The following is a 16,968-nucleotide window of genomic DNA, read 5'->3' on the forward strand; positions in this document are numbered from 1 at the left end:
TTTTGCTACTGTTATGAATTATAATATAAATATATAACATACAGAATATGTAGTATGTGGCCCCAAAGGGGTCATGACCCACAGGTTGAAAACAGCTGATGTAGGCATTCTTGAGTCACTGTGGGGATGAGGGACTGTGAGGGCTACAAAAATGAGTAAGGCACTGACTATGCTCTCAAGGATTGAAATCTGATGAGATATCAGACAAGCTGTCGCTGTGACGCCTCACTAAGCTGGAGTTCAAACTTGGTGTTTAGTTATTGAGCATCAGGGACACTTTTATGGAGGAGGAGGTTTTCTTTGAGTGGGGCCTTGATCATTTTAATCTGTAGAAAAAAGGACCAAAGGGACAGAATAGCAAAGAAAGAGAGGTAGGAATTTTGTGTTCAGAGCTAGCTGGCTGTGAGAAGATCATTCACTGGGACTCCAGGGTCAGTGCCTATAGTAACTAGCCTGCAAATTCCACTAGGTAATGCTACAGAAAGGAAAGGACTCTAGAGGGTTGCTGTAGATTTTGGCTTTGTCACCAGAACAGCTAAGTCTCTTGACAAAATTGAGATGTTACTTGAAAAGTTATTGAAAAGATGGGACAATACTTCATCAAATGCCAGCATAGGACTGTCAAGATGGCTCAGTGTGAGTTTACTCCTTGGACCTCTCCGCGTGTGTTACGGTTCCTTCCCCACACACAAAGAAATAGAATCATTGTTTTGCTTGTTTGTTTTGGTTGGTTGGTTTATTGTTGTTATGTTGTTTTGCATAGAAACAGTAAGTATATTCCTGCCTCCAGTTGGGACGTGGCCAGTCCCAAACACTTCTAGCTCCCTGTCCTTCCCTCCTTAGTCAGGAGATGCTGGTGGGCCTGGAAGCCAAGCAGTCAGAATCACTAAGTGAGCTGCTCACTCTTCGAGAAACCCTGGAGTCAAGTCGCCTAGAAGGGGAGTTACTGAAGCAGGAGCGAGTGGAAGTGGCTGCAGCCTTGGCCAGGGTATGTGGGTCTCCACCCTTCCTGCAAAGGCGTGTTCCTAAGAAAGGGGCTGGAATCCCTAGTCTGCTTCTGGGTTCTCTCCCTCCCAACATGCCCTCTGCATTGAAGTTCAATGGGTTTTTTAAAGTATAAATCTGGTTGTTAGTCTCTTAAAGCCATCCAGTGGGGCTACAGATGGCTCTGTAGTGAGGAGTGCACACTACGCTTGCAGAGTCTGAGTTCATTTCCAGCACCGACCTCAGGGGACTCACAACTGCCTGGAACTCCAGGGGAATCTCATATCCTCTTCTGGACTTTGTAGGCACTGCACTCATATTTGTACATTTATTCATTCATTCGTGAGAAAAGAGACAAACACATACACACACACCTATATACACGTGGTTTTAAAATATAAATCTTAAAAACATATTCAATACCTTTTGCCATCTGCGGCCTACCTTCCGAAGCCCACCCTCACTCCAAGTGTCCTTTGCTCTTGCCACAAAGCATCAGCTGCAGTCTCAAGTCATCTTCCTTCATGACATTAGTACATTGTATGCACCTTCCTTTCACCTTGACTCCCAAGGACCAGCTCCCTGTCTGTGTTCCATCAGCTCCTCTCCCTAACTGAATTGATGCCTTCTTTGAGTTTTCAGTTGCACTTACAGTTTCTGTAGTGTCATGACAACTGTAGGTGTTTGCATGACTTTCCGTGTTTCTGTGCTGTGACCACCTGTCTCATGAATGAATGGATGAATGAATGAATGAAAAACTTGTTTAGATTGCAAGGGAAGAAATGGAGTGATAGTTGAAAAATAAAAAGGCAGGTATTGGGAGTGTGATTTACTTACTGTTCCTGAAAATTCGAACTAGGAAACACTTTAACCCTTTTGTTTTTAGGCAGAACAGTCCATTGTGGAGCTATCAGGTTCTGAGAACAGCCTGAAGGCAGAGGTAGCTGATCTTCGAGCTGCAGCTGTCAAGCTTGGGGCCTTAAACGAGGCTTTGGCTTTAGATAAAGTTGGACTGAACCAGCAGCTTCTCCAGGTGAGCGAAGGTGTGGTTCCCAGGACGGGGCTGGCTTATCTGAAGATTAGCCTCAATAGGACAGAGTCCTCTGTGGATTAGTCAAAGGCAGGGCAGCTCCCAGTTGTAGCTGAAATGAGCAAGAGAGACATTTGCAATGTAGAGAGCAAAGGATTAGCCTTAAGCACTGTAAATCCCCCCCCGCCCCCCCCCATACCTGCAGCAGAACCTCTGAGCATTGAATGAATGATCGGTAGGGAAGGTCCATGTCCCTGGAAGGAGACGAAGCATTCCATGCTATTGGGTGAGGCAGATGTGCTGAATAGCCCAAATAACCCCCAAATCATCTCTGTTGGTTAGAAATTTAACCTTCATTTTAGTAGGGAAAACTTGTTTCTTCTACATCTCCCAAGACCCAGAAATGTCTTTATTTCCTAATTCTGGGTATTTTAGTTGGTTGGTTGAGGTTTTTTTTGTTGTTGTTTTGTTTTGTTTTGTTTTTATTTTGAGACAGGGTTTCATGCTGCCAAAACTGACATCCTGATCCTCCTTCACCTCCCAAGGGCATGTACCACTACCTGGTATTATTCTGAATTCTCTGAAAGCAAGATTTTGCCTTTTTTGTCTCTGTCCCAGCATCAGGGCCATCTAGTGCCTAGAGTGTAGACATCAGATGGAAGGAATGGATGGATCTCCCTCCCTGTGTTCACTGTAGGTGGTTTCTGTAGAAGCAGAGGGAACTTTAACCATTTACCTTTGATGCCCTGCACTCTCTTCTCTTTCTGGCCAGTAGTTGGAGCAGGAGAACCAGTCTCTGTGCAGCAGAGCGGAGGCCTCAGAGCAGCTGAGAAGTGCTTTGCAGGTGGACCTGGCGGAGGCAGAAAGGCACAGGGAAGCCCTGTGGCAGAAGAAAATTCAGCTGGAGACTCAGCTGCAGAAGGCAGAGGAAACAGGGGCTGAGCTACAGGCAGAGCTGAGGGGCACCCGAGAAGAAAAGGAAGAGCTTAAAGATAAATTAAGTGAGGTGAGAGGCCATTGGGGGTGTCACTTGCAGTGTGTTACATGCTTGTTGTAAGCAGAAAGACTGAGAAGTGATGTGAGTGAGGCGGGTCTTCCCACTGTTTTAATGCATTTTTATGGAGTCCTGCGCTGACCCCCACATGCCAGTCCCCATGTGCTTCCTGCAGTCTCTCCCTCACTTCATACTCAGTGCGAACATGTATAGTCTTCCTGCTGTAATTACCTGTCTCTATATCCTTCACAGTCAGCAAATTATTTACTTAGTTAGTTTGGTCATTTGAGAGAAAATCTAACTCTAGCCCTAGATGGCCTGGAATTCACGCTGTGAACCAGGCTGTCCTCAACTTACAGTGTCCCTCCTGCCTCTGTCTCCTGAGTGCTGAGATTACCAGCACTCAATAGCTACCAGTTACAGCTGTGCATGTGTCATGTGCACCGGCTGTCTGTCTCTCTCTTTGCTTTTTTTTTTTAAGATTTATTTATTTACTATATGTAAGTACACTGTAGCTGTACTTCAGACACTCCAGAAGAGGGCATCAGATCTCATTACAGATGGTTGTGAGCCACCATGTGGTTGCTGGGATTTGAACTCAGGACCTTCAGAAGAGCAGTCGGGTGCTCTTACCCGCTGAACCATCTCACCAGCCCTCTGTTTGCTTTTTGAGACAAGGTCTACCTGTGGGTTTTTTTTTTGTTTGTTTTTTGTTTTGTTTTTGTTTTTTTGAGTCACAGCTTGAGGGGACATGGTCTGTCAAAGTGGGGCAAGCATGGCAGCAGATGTCTGTGGTGGCCAGAATTTGTGGCAGCCGCTCACTTGCATCAGGAGACAGGAAGGGGACAAGGTGTCCCCTGGGCTTTCTGCTGTTGCCCTTTTTAGAATCTACAACTCCAGCTCATGAGGCGTCACCATCCACATTCAGGTAGTTTTCCTTCCTTCCTTATCCTCTCTGGAAACGTCCTCACAGACACACAGAGGTGTGGCTCCTCGGGGATTCTTATCAGGAAGCTGACAGTGGAGATCAATCATGACAGTCATACTTTTCCCTACCAGACTTCTCATTGCCCTGGTACTTGGAGCATTAGGGCAATACTTAGAGTGTCCCATTCTTAGAGCCCCTTCCCAGGTCAGTACCCACTTTCTTGGCATATACAGGTTCTGCTGGCCTCAGTATAGTGCCTTGCTCATTGGAGAACATCCTTTCTGGTCCAGGGACTCCTGGTTGATCAAGGACATACATACATACATACATACATACATAAATGCCAGTTATTCAACAATGCTCGATCTCAAAGTGTGGAGTTCAGAATCCTTGAACACTCACTGGCCTTGACTTGCTGTTAGTATCTCTGGAGCAAGAGTCCTGGGATTGTGCCTTACTCTGTGTCTCACCAATTTCTCTCCCTCAGGCACATCACCAGCAAGAAACAGCTACAGCTCACCTAGAGCAGCTGCATCAGGATGCAGAAAGGCAGGAAGAAACACTTGCTAGGGCAGTCCAGGAGAAGGAAGCCCTAGTACGGGAGAGGGCAGCTCTTGAGGTGCGCCTGCAGGCTGTAGAGCGGGACCGACAGGACCTCACCGAACATGTCCTGGGGCTCAGGTAGGGCCCACACTTAGTTCAGCCGAGCACAGAGAGCTTTGCAAGGGTAAGGGTAGCCAAGCTAAGCTCCCTGTCCTCAGTGTATGCATTCTAAAAGAGCTGTAGACCTGTAATTGCCCTAGAGCTTCCCTGGGTAACCTGTACTTACAACCCAGTCCCTCTTGAGAAAGGGTAAGGGGCTTGATGGGTTAGAACTCTTCCTGATTCCTAAATCTTACAGGTCAGCCAAGGAGCAACTGGAGAGCAATCTGTTTGAGGCCCAACAGCAAAATTCTGTGATACAGGTCACCAAGGGGCAGCTGGAGGTCCAGATTCAAACTATTATCCAAGCCAAGGAAGTAATTCAAGGTGAGAGCCCAGCTGGAATAGGGCATACTGCATTCCAGAGAGATAGTAACAGCCAAGAAAGCAGTGGGAGCTTTCTTCTGCCAGACTCAGGCTCTGAGAGGAAGTTGCTCCTGAGGCAGGTGGGCAGGTGCTCAGAGGCGATCTTACCTGATGTCATAGGGGAAGTGAAATGCCTGAAGCTGGAACTGGATGCTGAGAGGACCCGGGCAGAGCAAGAGTGGGACGCAGTAGCCAGGCAGCTAGCCCAAGCTGAACAGGAGGGGCAAGCATCTCTGGAGCGACAGAAGGTGGCCCACGAGGAGGAGGTGAACAGGCTGCAAGAGAAATGGGTAGGTGGTGGATGTGATTGGGAAATAGGGGAGGCAGACATGGCCTCCCTTCAGTGAGCCTGCCGCCTGCTGCCTCTTGGTCCAGATAATGCTTAGAAGAATGAAATGTGACTACCAAGATATAAAATCCAGAGGGTGTGTGTGTGTTTTGCTTGCTACCTTGCTTGCTTGCTTGCTTGCTTGATGTGTATGAAGAATTAAGTATGGAGCCTAGGAGCAGACCTGGCAGAACACAGTTATAATTTCAGCATCCAGGAGGCAGGAGCCTTGTGAGTTCAACCGTGTTACAAAGGAATACCCTTTTTCCAAAAGTTAGGAGGCTAGTGTATGTAGTATCACGTGCTTTTTAATCCCAGCATTCGAGAGGCAGAGTCAGGCAGGTGTCCGTGAATTAGAGGCCAGCTTAGTCTATAGAGTGAGTTCCAGGACAGCCAGGACTAGAACTGTCTGGGGGAAAAAAAAAAGAATTGTTTCCTCTGCCATCTAATTACTTAATTAAATTTCTTGTTCTTGTTTTTATTTTATACTCATAGATTTATTTTTATGCCTTTTGGGGCATGAGGAAGTACAGTAGCTACACTCCTAAGTATGGTGCTTACATGGCCCAGTGCTTCCTACCCAGTGTCACTCTGACTAAGGCAGATACAGGCACCAGAAAGGACAGAGCACATATCCTCTAAAACACTTTTCTCAGCTGGACGGAGTAGCAGTGCACACTTTTAATTCTAGCACTTCGTAAGCTAAGGCAGGTGGATGTCTGTGAGTTCAGTGCCAACCTGATCTACTTAGTGAGTTCCAGGATTTCATTGTGAGACCCTCTCTAAACCTTTATTTAATTAAAAACAGTTATAAGGGAGTAGTCTGTCTGAGGGTGTGGGAAGGGGAAGAGAGAAGGGACCACCATGGCCCAAGTGTGATCATGACAGTCACTCCTTCCAGGAAACCTGAGGCCATTAGCTGATCAGTCAGCAGGGTTATAATCTTTTACTTTGGGGCTTTCAGGAGGTATCATGACTGAATTTTAGTTGAGGAAATGCCTTGTGGACACTACTCAACTATTTGAAAATACCTGCTGTCATACCCACATAATTCCAAAAATGAGCAAATTTTTGGCTGCTTTCTTGTCAGCAAACTCAGTGTAAAACATGATCAAGGGGCTAGAGAGATCAGTGGTTAGAGAGTCTGCTCTTCAGAGGACCTGAGTTGGTCCCTAGTGCCCACCTCAGGTGATTTCCAGTTGTCTTTAAAGCCTTCCTCTGGCCTCTGTGCCCATACATACATATATACCACACATATACACATAAATAAAAATAAATACTCAAAAGCAAAATAATCAAAAGTCTTAAGTTGATTCTCTCCCTCCAGTGTGGGTTCTGGAGCTGGGACTCAGGTCTGCAAACTGACAAAGCAGCTGCTTCTACTTCCTGAGCCGTCTCACTGGCCCAGGATGTGGCACTTTCAATAGCAAAATATTCTGCTCATAGCTAACCAGCAGTGATAGACTATTTCTTCCTGTTTTGACATCACAAATTTAGCTCTCTGGTAGCCATACATTTAGACAGAGCAAACAGCTTAATTTTGTTTTTGGTTTTTCGAGACAGGGTTTCTCTGTATAGTCCTGGCTGGCCTGGAACTCACTTTGTAGACCAGGCTGGCCTCGAACTCAGAATCCACCTTGCCTCTGCCTCCCAAGTGCTAGGATTAAAGGAGTGCGCCACCACTCCCAGTATATACATTATTTTTTAAAAATAATCTTTTTAAAAAAAAATATTAAATGACCTTTAAATTTTAGTGAGACAAGGATTTAAACTTCCCTGCAGAAATGAGTCACCAGGCTTAAAGCAGTGCCCAAGTCACAGTGAGATAGTGAAGAGATTCTAAGTCCAGACACGCTCCCCGTCTCCTCTCTCACTCACTGGCTCTAACAGTGTGGTCTCCTTCTCATGATCAGGAGAAAGAGCGCTCCTGGCTGCAGCAGGAGCTGGATAAGACCCTGGAAACCCTCGAGAGGGAGAGAGCAGAGCTGGAAACAAAGCTGAGAGAGCAGCAGACAGAAATGGAAGCCATCCGTGCACAGAGGGAAGAGGAACGAAGCCAGGCTGACAGCGCCCTGTACCAAGTAAGCAGCCTGGAGCGTTATATCCTCATGATGTCTGCATGCCCGGTCTCTTCCCCTCTTACTTTTCCATTCCTAAGAACAGGGCTCAGGAGGGGCTTCCTGAAGAGTGTAGCTACCGCCCTGCAGCCTGTGAGGAGACTAACATGCAGTTAGCCGCAAGCAGGCAGTGTGTCATACTTCCCGAGGGAGGGCCAGCATTGACCACATCCTGTCAGCTTATGAGCCGGTGGCAGTCTTTGCACTTCCTGGTTCTAAGTTAATGGTCCGAGACTTTCCCTTGCCCTCAGCCCCTCATCCTGTTGTTGGAAGACCTTGGAGCAGATGAGATGTGCTTATGGCCTCCTGGGTGAACATGATCATCCAGAGCCATGAAGCCCTCGCCCTTCCTGCCCTTCCCCAGATGCAGCTAGAAACAGAGAAGGAGAGAGTATCCCTCCTGGAGACACTGCTGAGGACCCAGAAGGAGCTGGCAGATGCTAGCCAACAGCTGGAAAGGCTGAGACAGGACATGAAGATTCAGAAGTTTAAGGAACAGGTATGGCGATGGCCCTGTGCCTGACCCTTCTGCTTCTACCACCTAGTGTGGACCGTAACACCTCGTTTAAAGTATTGTTAGGGATTGAACTGTGGGGCTTCAGTGCTAGAAGGAGGCAGTTTTTAATTACCTTTAAATTACCTCCATTTGTTTATTCTGTGTGCATGTGCATGCGTGTACATATGGCGTGACTGCCTATGGAATTCCCATCGTAGAGTTGGTTCTTTCCTTCTGCCATCTAGGACCCTGGATTGACTTCGGGTCATCACACTTGGCAGCAGAACCTTCCCTGCTAAGGGTAGTTTTGAAGGACATGTTAGGCACAGGATTCCATTGTCAGAGGGCCCTGAAACAGACAGACAGGCTTAGGAAATATGGGGTAAAAGGAGGTACATGGCTCTAGTGTGATAAACTTGGGGTCAGTACAGAAGAGAGGAGAGAAGGAAAGGGCCCCTCCTTAGCCATGGGAGCTTGGGGTTTGTTTAGAGGCCAGTGGAAAACTGGTGACTGATATTTTAAGTGCAAGAGAGACACATGATTTTTTTAGATTTATTTATTTTATGTATATGAGTACACTGTAGCTGTCTTCAGACACACCAGAAAATGGCATTGGATCCCATAACAGATGGTTGTGACCCACCATGGGGTTGCTGGAAATTGAACTCTGGACCTCTGGAAGATCAGTCAGTGCTCTTAACCTCTGAGCCATCTCTTCAGTCCCAGATTTATTTATTTTTATGTTATGTGTATGAATGTCTTGCCTGCATGTATGTATATATACCATGATCAGGCCTGGTACCTGCAGAGGCCAGAAGCTGTCAGAGCCCCTGGAACTGGAGTTAGTGAAGTTTTGAGTCACCATATGGTTTCTGGGAACTGAACCTGGGTATTCTGCAAGAGCAAAGAGCAGCCAGTGCTCTTAACCACCAACCATTTCCCTAGCCCCTCATGCATGATTTTATATATTCCTGTTTACATTTTTTTTTAAATGGTTGTTATCTTTTGGTGGTTCTGGGGATCAAACCTGGATATGTTAGGCAAATGTTCAACTACTAAATTACTAAATTACTAAATTTATTATTATTAATTAATTTATTTATTTTTGAGGCAGAGTCTCTCTGTTATGTAGTTTCTACATGTCTCTGCTACCCTAGAGCTAGGATTATAGGCATATGTCACTATGCCTGACCAGGATATCTTTTTAATGCTGTACTAGACCAGGTGGAAATGTGTGTGTGTGTGTGTGTGTGTGTGTGTGTGTGTGCACGCACGCAATTAAGTGGAAATAAGGATCTGCTCAGGAGGCTGCTAATGAGTCTGGTAGGGACAGTTACCAGCTCTTGGGCTTGCCCAGAAAAGTTGGCTGAACCCATGCAGGCATAGAAGGAGGGGAAATGAGGTCTGAGAATAGAGGGAGAAAGTATGCATTGCTACTTCCTGCCTCAGCTTCTGCCAACTCAATAGAAACAAACAGGCCAACTACTTATATAGTAAGGATTTCAGGAGCTAGCTCCCGTGGGAGCTTTTCTGTACTCCCCAATTGCTTTCTATAGGAGACCACTGGCATGCTACAGGCCCAGCTTCAGGAAACACAGCAGGAGCTGAAGGAGGCAGCCCAGCAGCACAGGGACGACCTCGCTGCCTTCCAGAAGGACAAGCTGGACCTGCAGGAGCAGGTACCTTTTTTCTACTTGCCCCACAGCCCTTCCTCCCTACTTCCTTCTACAGACAGTGGAACCTGGGTCCTGCTTCTTGACCTCGGGAGAACAGACATAGGCCACCGAACTAAATGCAGAGTTGAAGGGTGTTCAGAGCTGAGCATGTACCTTTGAGAGTTCTGGGATTGTATTACTAGCCCTCTTTATCCACAGGTTCTGCCAATGGCCAGTTGAAAACATTGGGAAGGCTTTTTAGTGTAAATGTATAGACTTTTTTTTTGTTCTCTTAAGAGTATATAACAACCGTTTACATAGCATTCACATTTCATTAGGTACTGTTTACATCATATTAGGTTTGGTAAGTAACCTGGAGATGGTTTAAAATGTTTAAGAGAATGTGAATAGGTTATATTCAGTTACTGTATGTTTAATCTCAGCACTTAAGAGGTGGACTGTTGAGATTGAAGTCAGTTTGAGCTGCATAGTGGGATTCTGTCTCTAAAACAAGAGCCGGTTAGGAAGATGGCTGCATTGATGAAGTACCTGCTACACAGCGTTAGGGTCCGAGTTGAGATTCTCAGCCCCCTCATGAAGATCTGGGTGTGAAGGCAGGTGCTGACCCTAGCGCTGAAGAGGCAGAGGCAGGAGGATCTCTGGAGCTCACTGGTCGGCTGGTCCTGCTGAAAGTAAATTCCAGGTTTAAGGAGAAAGAGAGACCCTGCCTCAAAAAAAAAAGGAAAAAAAAAAAAAAAGACTAGAGAATGATAGAGGACACATATTAACCTCTGACCTACCTGTGCACACACATTTGCACTTACACACACACACATTTTGATTGTGATTTCCAGTGGAGATGTGTTAGGGACACTGTAGCCACTGCTTTCCACTTGTCTGGAATGACCCTGAGCTGACTTTTCTAAAGCAAGCCAGTTTTGGTGTTTTTCCTGTCCTCGCTGAAATCTTATGTCCATATTTACCAGATGGCTTTTCCGTCTCATAAGCCTATAACAGAGGATGTTCTAAGGTTTTTTTGTTTGTTTGTTTGTTTGTTTGTTTTCCTGGAACTCATTCTGTAAACCAGGCTGTCCTCGAACTCAGAAATCCACCTGCCTCTGCCTCCCAAGTGCTGGAATTAAAGGTGTGTGCCACCACTGTCCAGCTCTAAGTTTTTATTTTATTTTATTTTATTTTACTTTTTTGGTTGTGTGTGTACGGTCACTGTGGTCTTGCCCATCACTTTGCCTTTTGGGATAGTTGTATCCCAGCAAGGTTTTTATTCATGTCTGCATTTATGTAAGATTTCTCATGCTATGAAGACAAACAGGATGATTAAGAATGGGTTGTATAGCCAGGCATTGATGGTGCACACCATTACTCCCAGCACTTAGGAGGCAGAGGCAGAGGCAGAGGCAGAGGCAGAGGCAGGTGGTTCTCTATGAGTTCAAGGCCAGCCTGGTCTACAGAGTGAGTTCCAAGACAGCCAGGGCTACACAGAGGAAACCCTGTCTTGAATAATAATAATAAAAAAAAAAAATGTGTGTGTGTGTGTGTGTGTGTGTGTGTGTGTGTGTGTGTGTGAGAGAGAGAACTTGCACATACATCACAGTGAGGTAGTTCAGAACTAACTCCTACAAATTGTCTACTGTCCTCCACAAACATGTCGTGGCATGTATTCAAGTGTGTACACAAATAAACGAATAAACACGTAAATGTAAAGAAAAACATAGTGCAGGGACTAGTGACCCCTGCAGAGCTGTGGGGATGGCCACTGACTGGCACAGCTGACAGCAGCCTGAAGCCCGAGGCTAGACGTGTCTTCCCACGCAGCCCGTCTTGGCCATCTCAGCCTCATGCTTGTCACCTTCCAGGTAGAGGACCTAATGTCTCAGCTGGTAGCCCACGATGACTCCCAGAGGCTGGTGAGAGAAGAGATTGAAGAGAAGGCAAAAGTGGCTCAAGAATGCAGCCGGATTCAGAAGGAGCTGGAGAAAGAGAACGCCAGGTAGGCTAGACAGCCAGAGGGGTAGCTTTTCCTTCTCACTGTGTCTATGTCTCCACAGTTCTCCACGTGTCACTGTGGCATGTTCTGTGCATGGTTTTCTTGACTTCTGTTTCTACTCCAGGGTACACATGTAGCCATCTGGAGTAGACATGGTCTCTACCTCAAATCTTATATTTAGAGAAAACCATTGATGCACTGTTGTCTTATGGCAATGTGGTCCCCACTTCAATAAATATACCTATAGGGAAAATTTTAATCAAACAGTTTTTTAAGATACATTGTTATAGATTTTTGCACATGGTATGGAGGAAAGAAGCCAGGTGTTGTTGTGGGGGGTGGGGGTGGGGGGAAAGACTTGCTTTAGAAGGGTATAGGGAAAGTCTTTCCCAGGAAGTTGAATTTAAACTGAATGCTAAGCTGAGTGTGATGGTGTACCCCTTTAATCTCAGCACTTAGGAGGCAGAGGCAGGCAGATCTTTGAGGCTAGCCTGATCTACATAGTGAGAAAATGAGTGCCAGGGCAGTCAGGACTACACAGAGAAACCCTGAAACAAACCAAGAAATAAATACATGGCTACACAGAGAATTCATTAAATAAATAGAATGCCGGGCGTGGTGGCGCACGCCTTTAATCCCAGCACTTGGGAGGCAGAGGCAGGCGGATTTCTGAGTTCNAGGCCAGCCTGGTCTACAANGTGAGTNCCAGGACAGCCAGGGCTACACAGAGAAACCCTGTCTCGAAAAACCAAAAAAAAAAAAAAAAAAATAGATACATAAGTAAACAAATGCACAGATAAACACTGAAACAAACAAACAAACAAAGGACCCCTGAAATAAACAAGAAAACAAAGATTGATGGATTGATTGGTTGATTGGTTGAAATGAACTGATGCTAGGGTTGGTGATATGGTTCAGCAGGTAAAGCCTGCGGTCTGAGTTTCATCTCCAGGATCCACATGATCAAGGAGAGAATCTATCCTGAAGACTGTCCTTTGACCTCCACATGCCCCTCCACACACAGTAAATATAAACTGAATGCTGAGGCTGAGCTGAAGCCACCCCGGGCAGAGGAAGAGAGCTCTGTTGAGTAAGAGTAGATTCCACGCTTAAAAGCCCTGAGGCAATGGAAGCCTGCTGTGTGTGGTGATGCCCAGAGTGTGGTATAGGCGTCGTTTGCTACAGTCCATAGCAAGAAACTCGTAGGTTATATTTAGCAGGGAACTGCAAGGATTTCAAGTCAGGAAATCAGCCTAGTCCAGGTTCTGCTGGGTTAGAACGGATAGGAATGGCCTGAGTGGCCCGGAGTGGCATGAGCCCATTCAGAATGGGGAGCAGCACACTCAGTGCCCGAGGAGTCTGAGAAGCCATGGCTCTTTCTGATAGTGACACCTAAGTCCTAAAGACAAGTCAGGAAGCTGGTGTAGCTGTCCAAGTGAGAGTTAGCAAGACTGAGCCATGGTAAGTAGTAGGGAAGGAAAGAAGAAAGGACCTTGAGACAGACACATGGGCTTCAGAAAAGAAAGACTCAATTATATATAATGATAGACCGGATGTGGGTAGGATGTAGTGGAACCTGAAATGCTTATGGCTTCCATACTGTGACACTAGATGAAGGAGCCTCTCAGAGAGCCAGGGGACAGAGTGAGAGATGATTGTGTGGGAAATTGGGGGCTTAAAGGGTTGAGAAATTTGGATGTAGTGAATCTGAAATATGTGCATATATATGTGTGGAATTTATCAGAGAAGAAGAAATTTGTGCTGAAATGAATCTTCATATGTATGAAATTCCCACGAGTCCTTAGTAGGTGTTCAATAAGTAGAAGCTTTCACGGTGACCTCTCATCACCATTACTGTTTGTATTTAATACAGTACTGTGATTAGTGTTAGGTGAAGCATGCTGTCACCCCGAGAGAATGACCTGCCTCTCTAACCTCTTTTTCAGCCTGGCTCTGTCACTGGTGGAAAAGGAAAAACGACTTCTCGTTTTACAAGAAGCTGACTCTGTACGACAGCAGGAGCTGAGCTCCTTGCGCCAGGACATACAGGAGGCCCAGGAAGGGCAAAGAGAGCTCGGTGTACAGGTACCCCATGTGCCTGAGCCCCACTTTCTAGTGAGGCTGCACTTAAGAGAGGCTGAATGAATTGGTTCATCCAGAGACGGGATAGGGTGGGGCCTCAGCATCCCTGGCAGGAGGAGGGATCCAAGGCTGGGGAGAGATGGAGTTGGGATGGAGAGAGGGGCTAGATACTGCCAGGGCACAGGTCTGCCTGCTCAGCTTCATGCAGTCTCACTAGCTCTGTGTCAAGGGTTTCAGGGCCGAGTTCTGTCACAGCAGGGCTGGCAGAGTTGTCAGAACAACTCCCTTCAGGGCCCTCCTTGCCTGCTGCAGAGCTGAGCTTGCCACGTGGGGTCAGGCATGCGAGCATTAAGGAGAGGGTGCCACTTCTCAGGGGATCTCCTTCCTCCTAACAGGTGGAACTATTGAGGCAGGAGGTGAAGGAAAAGGAGGCTGACTTTGTGGCCCGGGAAGCACAGTTGCTGGAGGAGTTGGAGGCCTCACGGGTTGCAGAGCAGCAACTTCGAGCGTCTTTGTGGGCCCAGGAAGCCAAGGCAACCCAGCTGCAGATGCAGCTGCGCAGCACTGAGAGCCAGCTAGAGGCACTGGTTGCTGAACAGCAGCCAGAGAACCAGGCACAGGCACAGCTGGCTAGCCTCTGCTCTGTTCTGCAGCAGGCCCTGGGGTCTGCATGTGAGAGTAGGCCTGAGCTGAGGGGTGGAGGTGACTCTGCTCCTACCTTATGGGGCCCTGATCCAGGTGAGGAAGCCAGATGAGAGCTAAATCTTGTGGGGCCAAAGCTGGGGGAGAAGGGAAGGGACTGTAGTTCCTCTTATGAAATAACATCAAAGGCCACAGATGCTAACTGATGCCAGGTGAGGTTGAACCATAGTCTGGTAGCAAGTAAGTCACCTAACTTCTCTGAACTTGATTTTCCTTGACTATAAAATGAAAGTGTTAAAGGTCCTCTTAGGATTTTTCTAAGTAGATTACAAACATAAAGAGCTAGGCCAATTGTGGGGCACCTGCCTGTAACTCCAGCACTCAGGACTCTGGGATTCTAAGCTCCAGCAGTCTGAGACACATGTGAGTTGCTGGGCATGATGGGACCTGCTTGGCGTGAAAGCTGGGACAGGAGGATTAAGAGTGCAGAGCCTTCCTCAAATGTATAGTAAATTCCAGGTCAGCCTGAGCTACATCAATCCTGTCTTTAAAAAAATAAAAATAAAAAAGATAAGCTGGTCAGTCATGGTGCACGCCTTTAGTCCCAGCACTTAGGAAACAGAGGCAGGCAGAACTCTGAGTTCGAGGCCAGCCTGGTCTGTAGAGCGAGTTTCAGGACAGCCAGGGCTACACAGAGAAACCTTGTCTTGAAAAAAACATAAACAAATAAAATAAAAAAGATAAATATTTTGTGACTTCCACTTGAAAGCATGGCAGTGCATAGCCAGCATCATCTAGTGAGAAGTGTGTGGATGACCCACAGAAGGGATTCCTTGCAGAGAGGGAGCGAGTGCTGAGGCTGTCTGGGAGGGATGGTGGCTGCTGATTGTGGCAGCCAGGTGAGAAGAATTTCCCTCTTTTCTTAGATCAGAATGGAACTTCCAGACTCTTTAAGAGAGGGTCACTCCCAACAGCACTGTCACCCGAGGCTGTGGCACTGGCTCTCCAGAAGCTCCATCAGGACGTGTGGAAGGCTCGGCAGGCCCGGGTATGTCCTCTGTCTGCCTGCCTATTCTTGTGGAGCTGAGACAGACTTGTGACAGAGGAAGATGGGCCACAGGACAGTCACTTTGAGCTCTGCCTGTTGTCGCACCTCTGTCACTTACTATCCTCCAGACATAATGGGGCATTTGGATTTCCTGGGCCCTGTTTTCACTTGGAAAGTAGGGCAGATGATGCGTCCTCTTCCTCTTCCTCTGCCACCCCACCATCACACACCTCACCATGCACCTGTCAGGACTGAGCTGCCTGTGCACCAGCCACTCAGATCTGGTGATACAAACACATAAAGACCCAAACTGCCTTCAAGAAGCCCTTCCAAGATGGTCCCAAAGTGAACTCTGCTAGTGGGACTGATAAATCAGTGGCTCAGACATAGCTAGAGCACGTTTGGAACTGGGAGGGAGTGTCGGAAGAAGAGGCAGCTGTGGTCTAAACTGTGAAGTAGGCTTTTGGGAGGGATGGGACACTGAGCAGTTATTTCAAAAGAAATCATCCAAGTGTGGTGGCACATGCCTGTGGTCACAGCACTTAGGAGGTTGAGGCAGGAGGACTGAGAATTTGAGACCATATTCTGCCCACCACACCTGCCAAAATTTTAAAAATGTGGGCAGATAACCACGTGTGGGACCTTGGGTGTCTGTAATCCTAGTGCTTAGAATGTAGAGGCACAATGAGCAGGAGTTCAAGACCATCCTACGTTTTGTAGTCAGTTTAAGGCCAGCCTGAGCTACATGAGACTGAAATAACAACAAACACATTGGCTCCAGAGGCTTCCCAGCGCCCTTCAGGGAACTAAATGCAGAGAATTTAGAGGAGTGGTTCTCAACCTGTGGGTCTCTATGCCTTTAGGGGTCCAGTGTCCCTTCCACAGGAGCTAAGAACACTGGAAAACACAAGACATTTATATTACAGTAGCCACATTACAGTTATAAAGTAAGAACACATAATGTATGGTTGGGGTCACCACCACATAAGGAAAGAGTTGCAGCATCCAGAAGGCTGAGAAACACTGCTTTAGAGTTGGGTCATGATGGCAAAGGCTACAGAGTAAGGACAGAGCACAAAGAGTGGGAGCTCAACCCCACCTTTCCTTTCCAGGATGACCTAAGGGACCAGGTCCAGAAGCTGGGGCAGCGCCTGACTGACACGGAGGCCCAGAAGAACCAGGTTCACTCGGAGCTGCAGGACCTGCAGAGACAGCTCTCTCAGAGCCAGGAAGGTGAGGGGAGGCGCTCAGGTGGGCAGGTGGTAACTGGAGTAGGAGACCGGATAAGGCACCGGAAGGATGGAGCCTCGTGAACTCCTTTCCCACGATACTTTAGCTCCTGTGGCCATCGTGGAAGGAGGAGTTGGAAGGAACAGTTTTGGTAAACTGAAAGAAGTTGCTGCCTGGGCTGCTGTTAGTCTCTGCATCTTTAAAATTGTATATTTATTTATGTATTGATTTTGATTAGCGAGTGTGTGTGTGCCATGGCACACACGGAGGTCAGAGGGCTATTTGTTAAAATCAGTTTCTTCTTCCATCACACAGGTTCCCCAGGGATCCCACTGTGGTAGCCAGAGCTTTTCCCCTCTTG

General features: G+C 47.0%; 1 protein-coding gene across 5 annotated transcripts in view; it reads left to right on the plus strand.

Annotated features, from left to right (window-relative positions):
* Cep250 (centrosomal protein 250) overlaps positions 1–16,968 on the plus strand; it is a 42,920-nt gene that overhangs the window by 15,623 nt on the left and 10,329 nt on the right. For all 5 annotated transcript variants that reach the window (XM_029473959.1, XM_021185583.2, XM_029473957.1 and 2 more), the window contains 14 exons: positions 844–988; positions 1,871–2,017; positions 2,790–3,020; positions 4,424–4,617; positions 4,838–4,965; positions 5,125–5,294; positions 7,246–7,413; positions 7,814–7,948; positions 9,502–9,624; positions 11,475–11,608; positions 13,552–13,690; positions 14,083–14,425; positions 15,256–15,377; positions 16,490–16,610. In XM_029473959.1, the coding sequence (XP_029329819.1) occupies positions 844–988; positions 1,871–2,017; positions 2,790–3,020; positions 4,424–4,617; positions 4,838–4,965; positions 5,125–5,294; positions 7,246–7,413; positions 7,814–7,948; positions 9,502–9,624; positions 11,475–11,608; positions 13,552–13,690; positions 14,083–14,425; positions 15,256–15,377; positions 16,490–16,610 (2,300 nt within the window). The remainder of the gene's footprint in view (positions 1–843; positions 989–1,870; positions 2,018–2,789; positions 3,021–4,423; positions 4,618–4,837; positions 4,966–5,124; positions 5,295–7,245; positions 7,414–7,813; positions 7,949–9,501; positions 9,625–11,474; positions 11,609–13,551; positions 13,691–14,082; positions 14,426–15,255; positions 15,378–16,489; positions 16,611–16,968) is intronic.

This window comes from Mus caroli, chromosome 2 (assembly GCF_900094665.2).
Source record: "Mus caroli chromosome 2, CAROLI_EIJ_v1.1, whole genome shotgun sequence".
Taxonomy (NCBI): domain Eukaryota; kingdom Metazoa; phylum Chordata; class Mammalia; order Rodentia; family Muridae; genus Mus; species Mus caroli.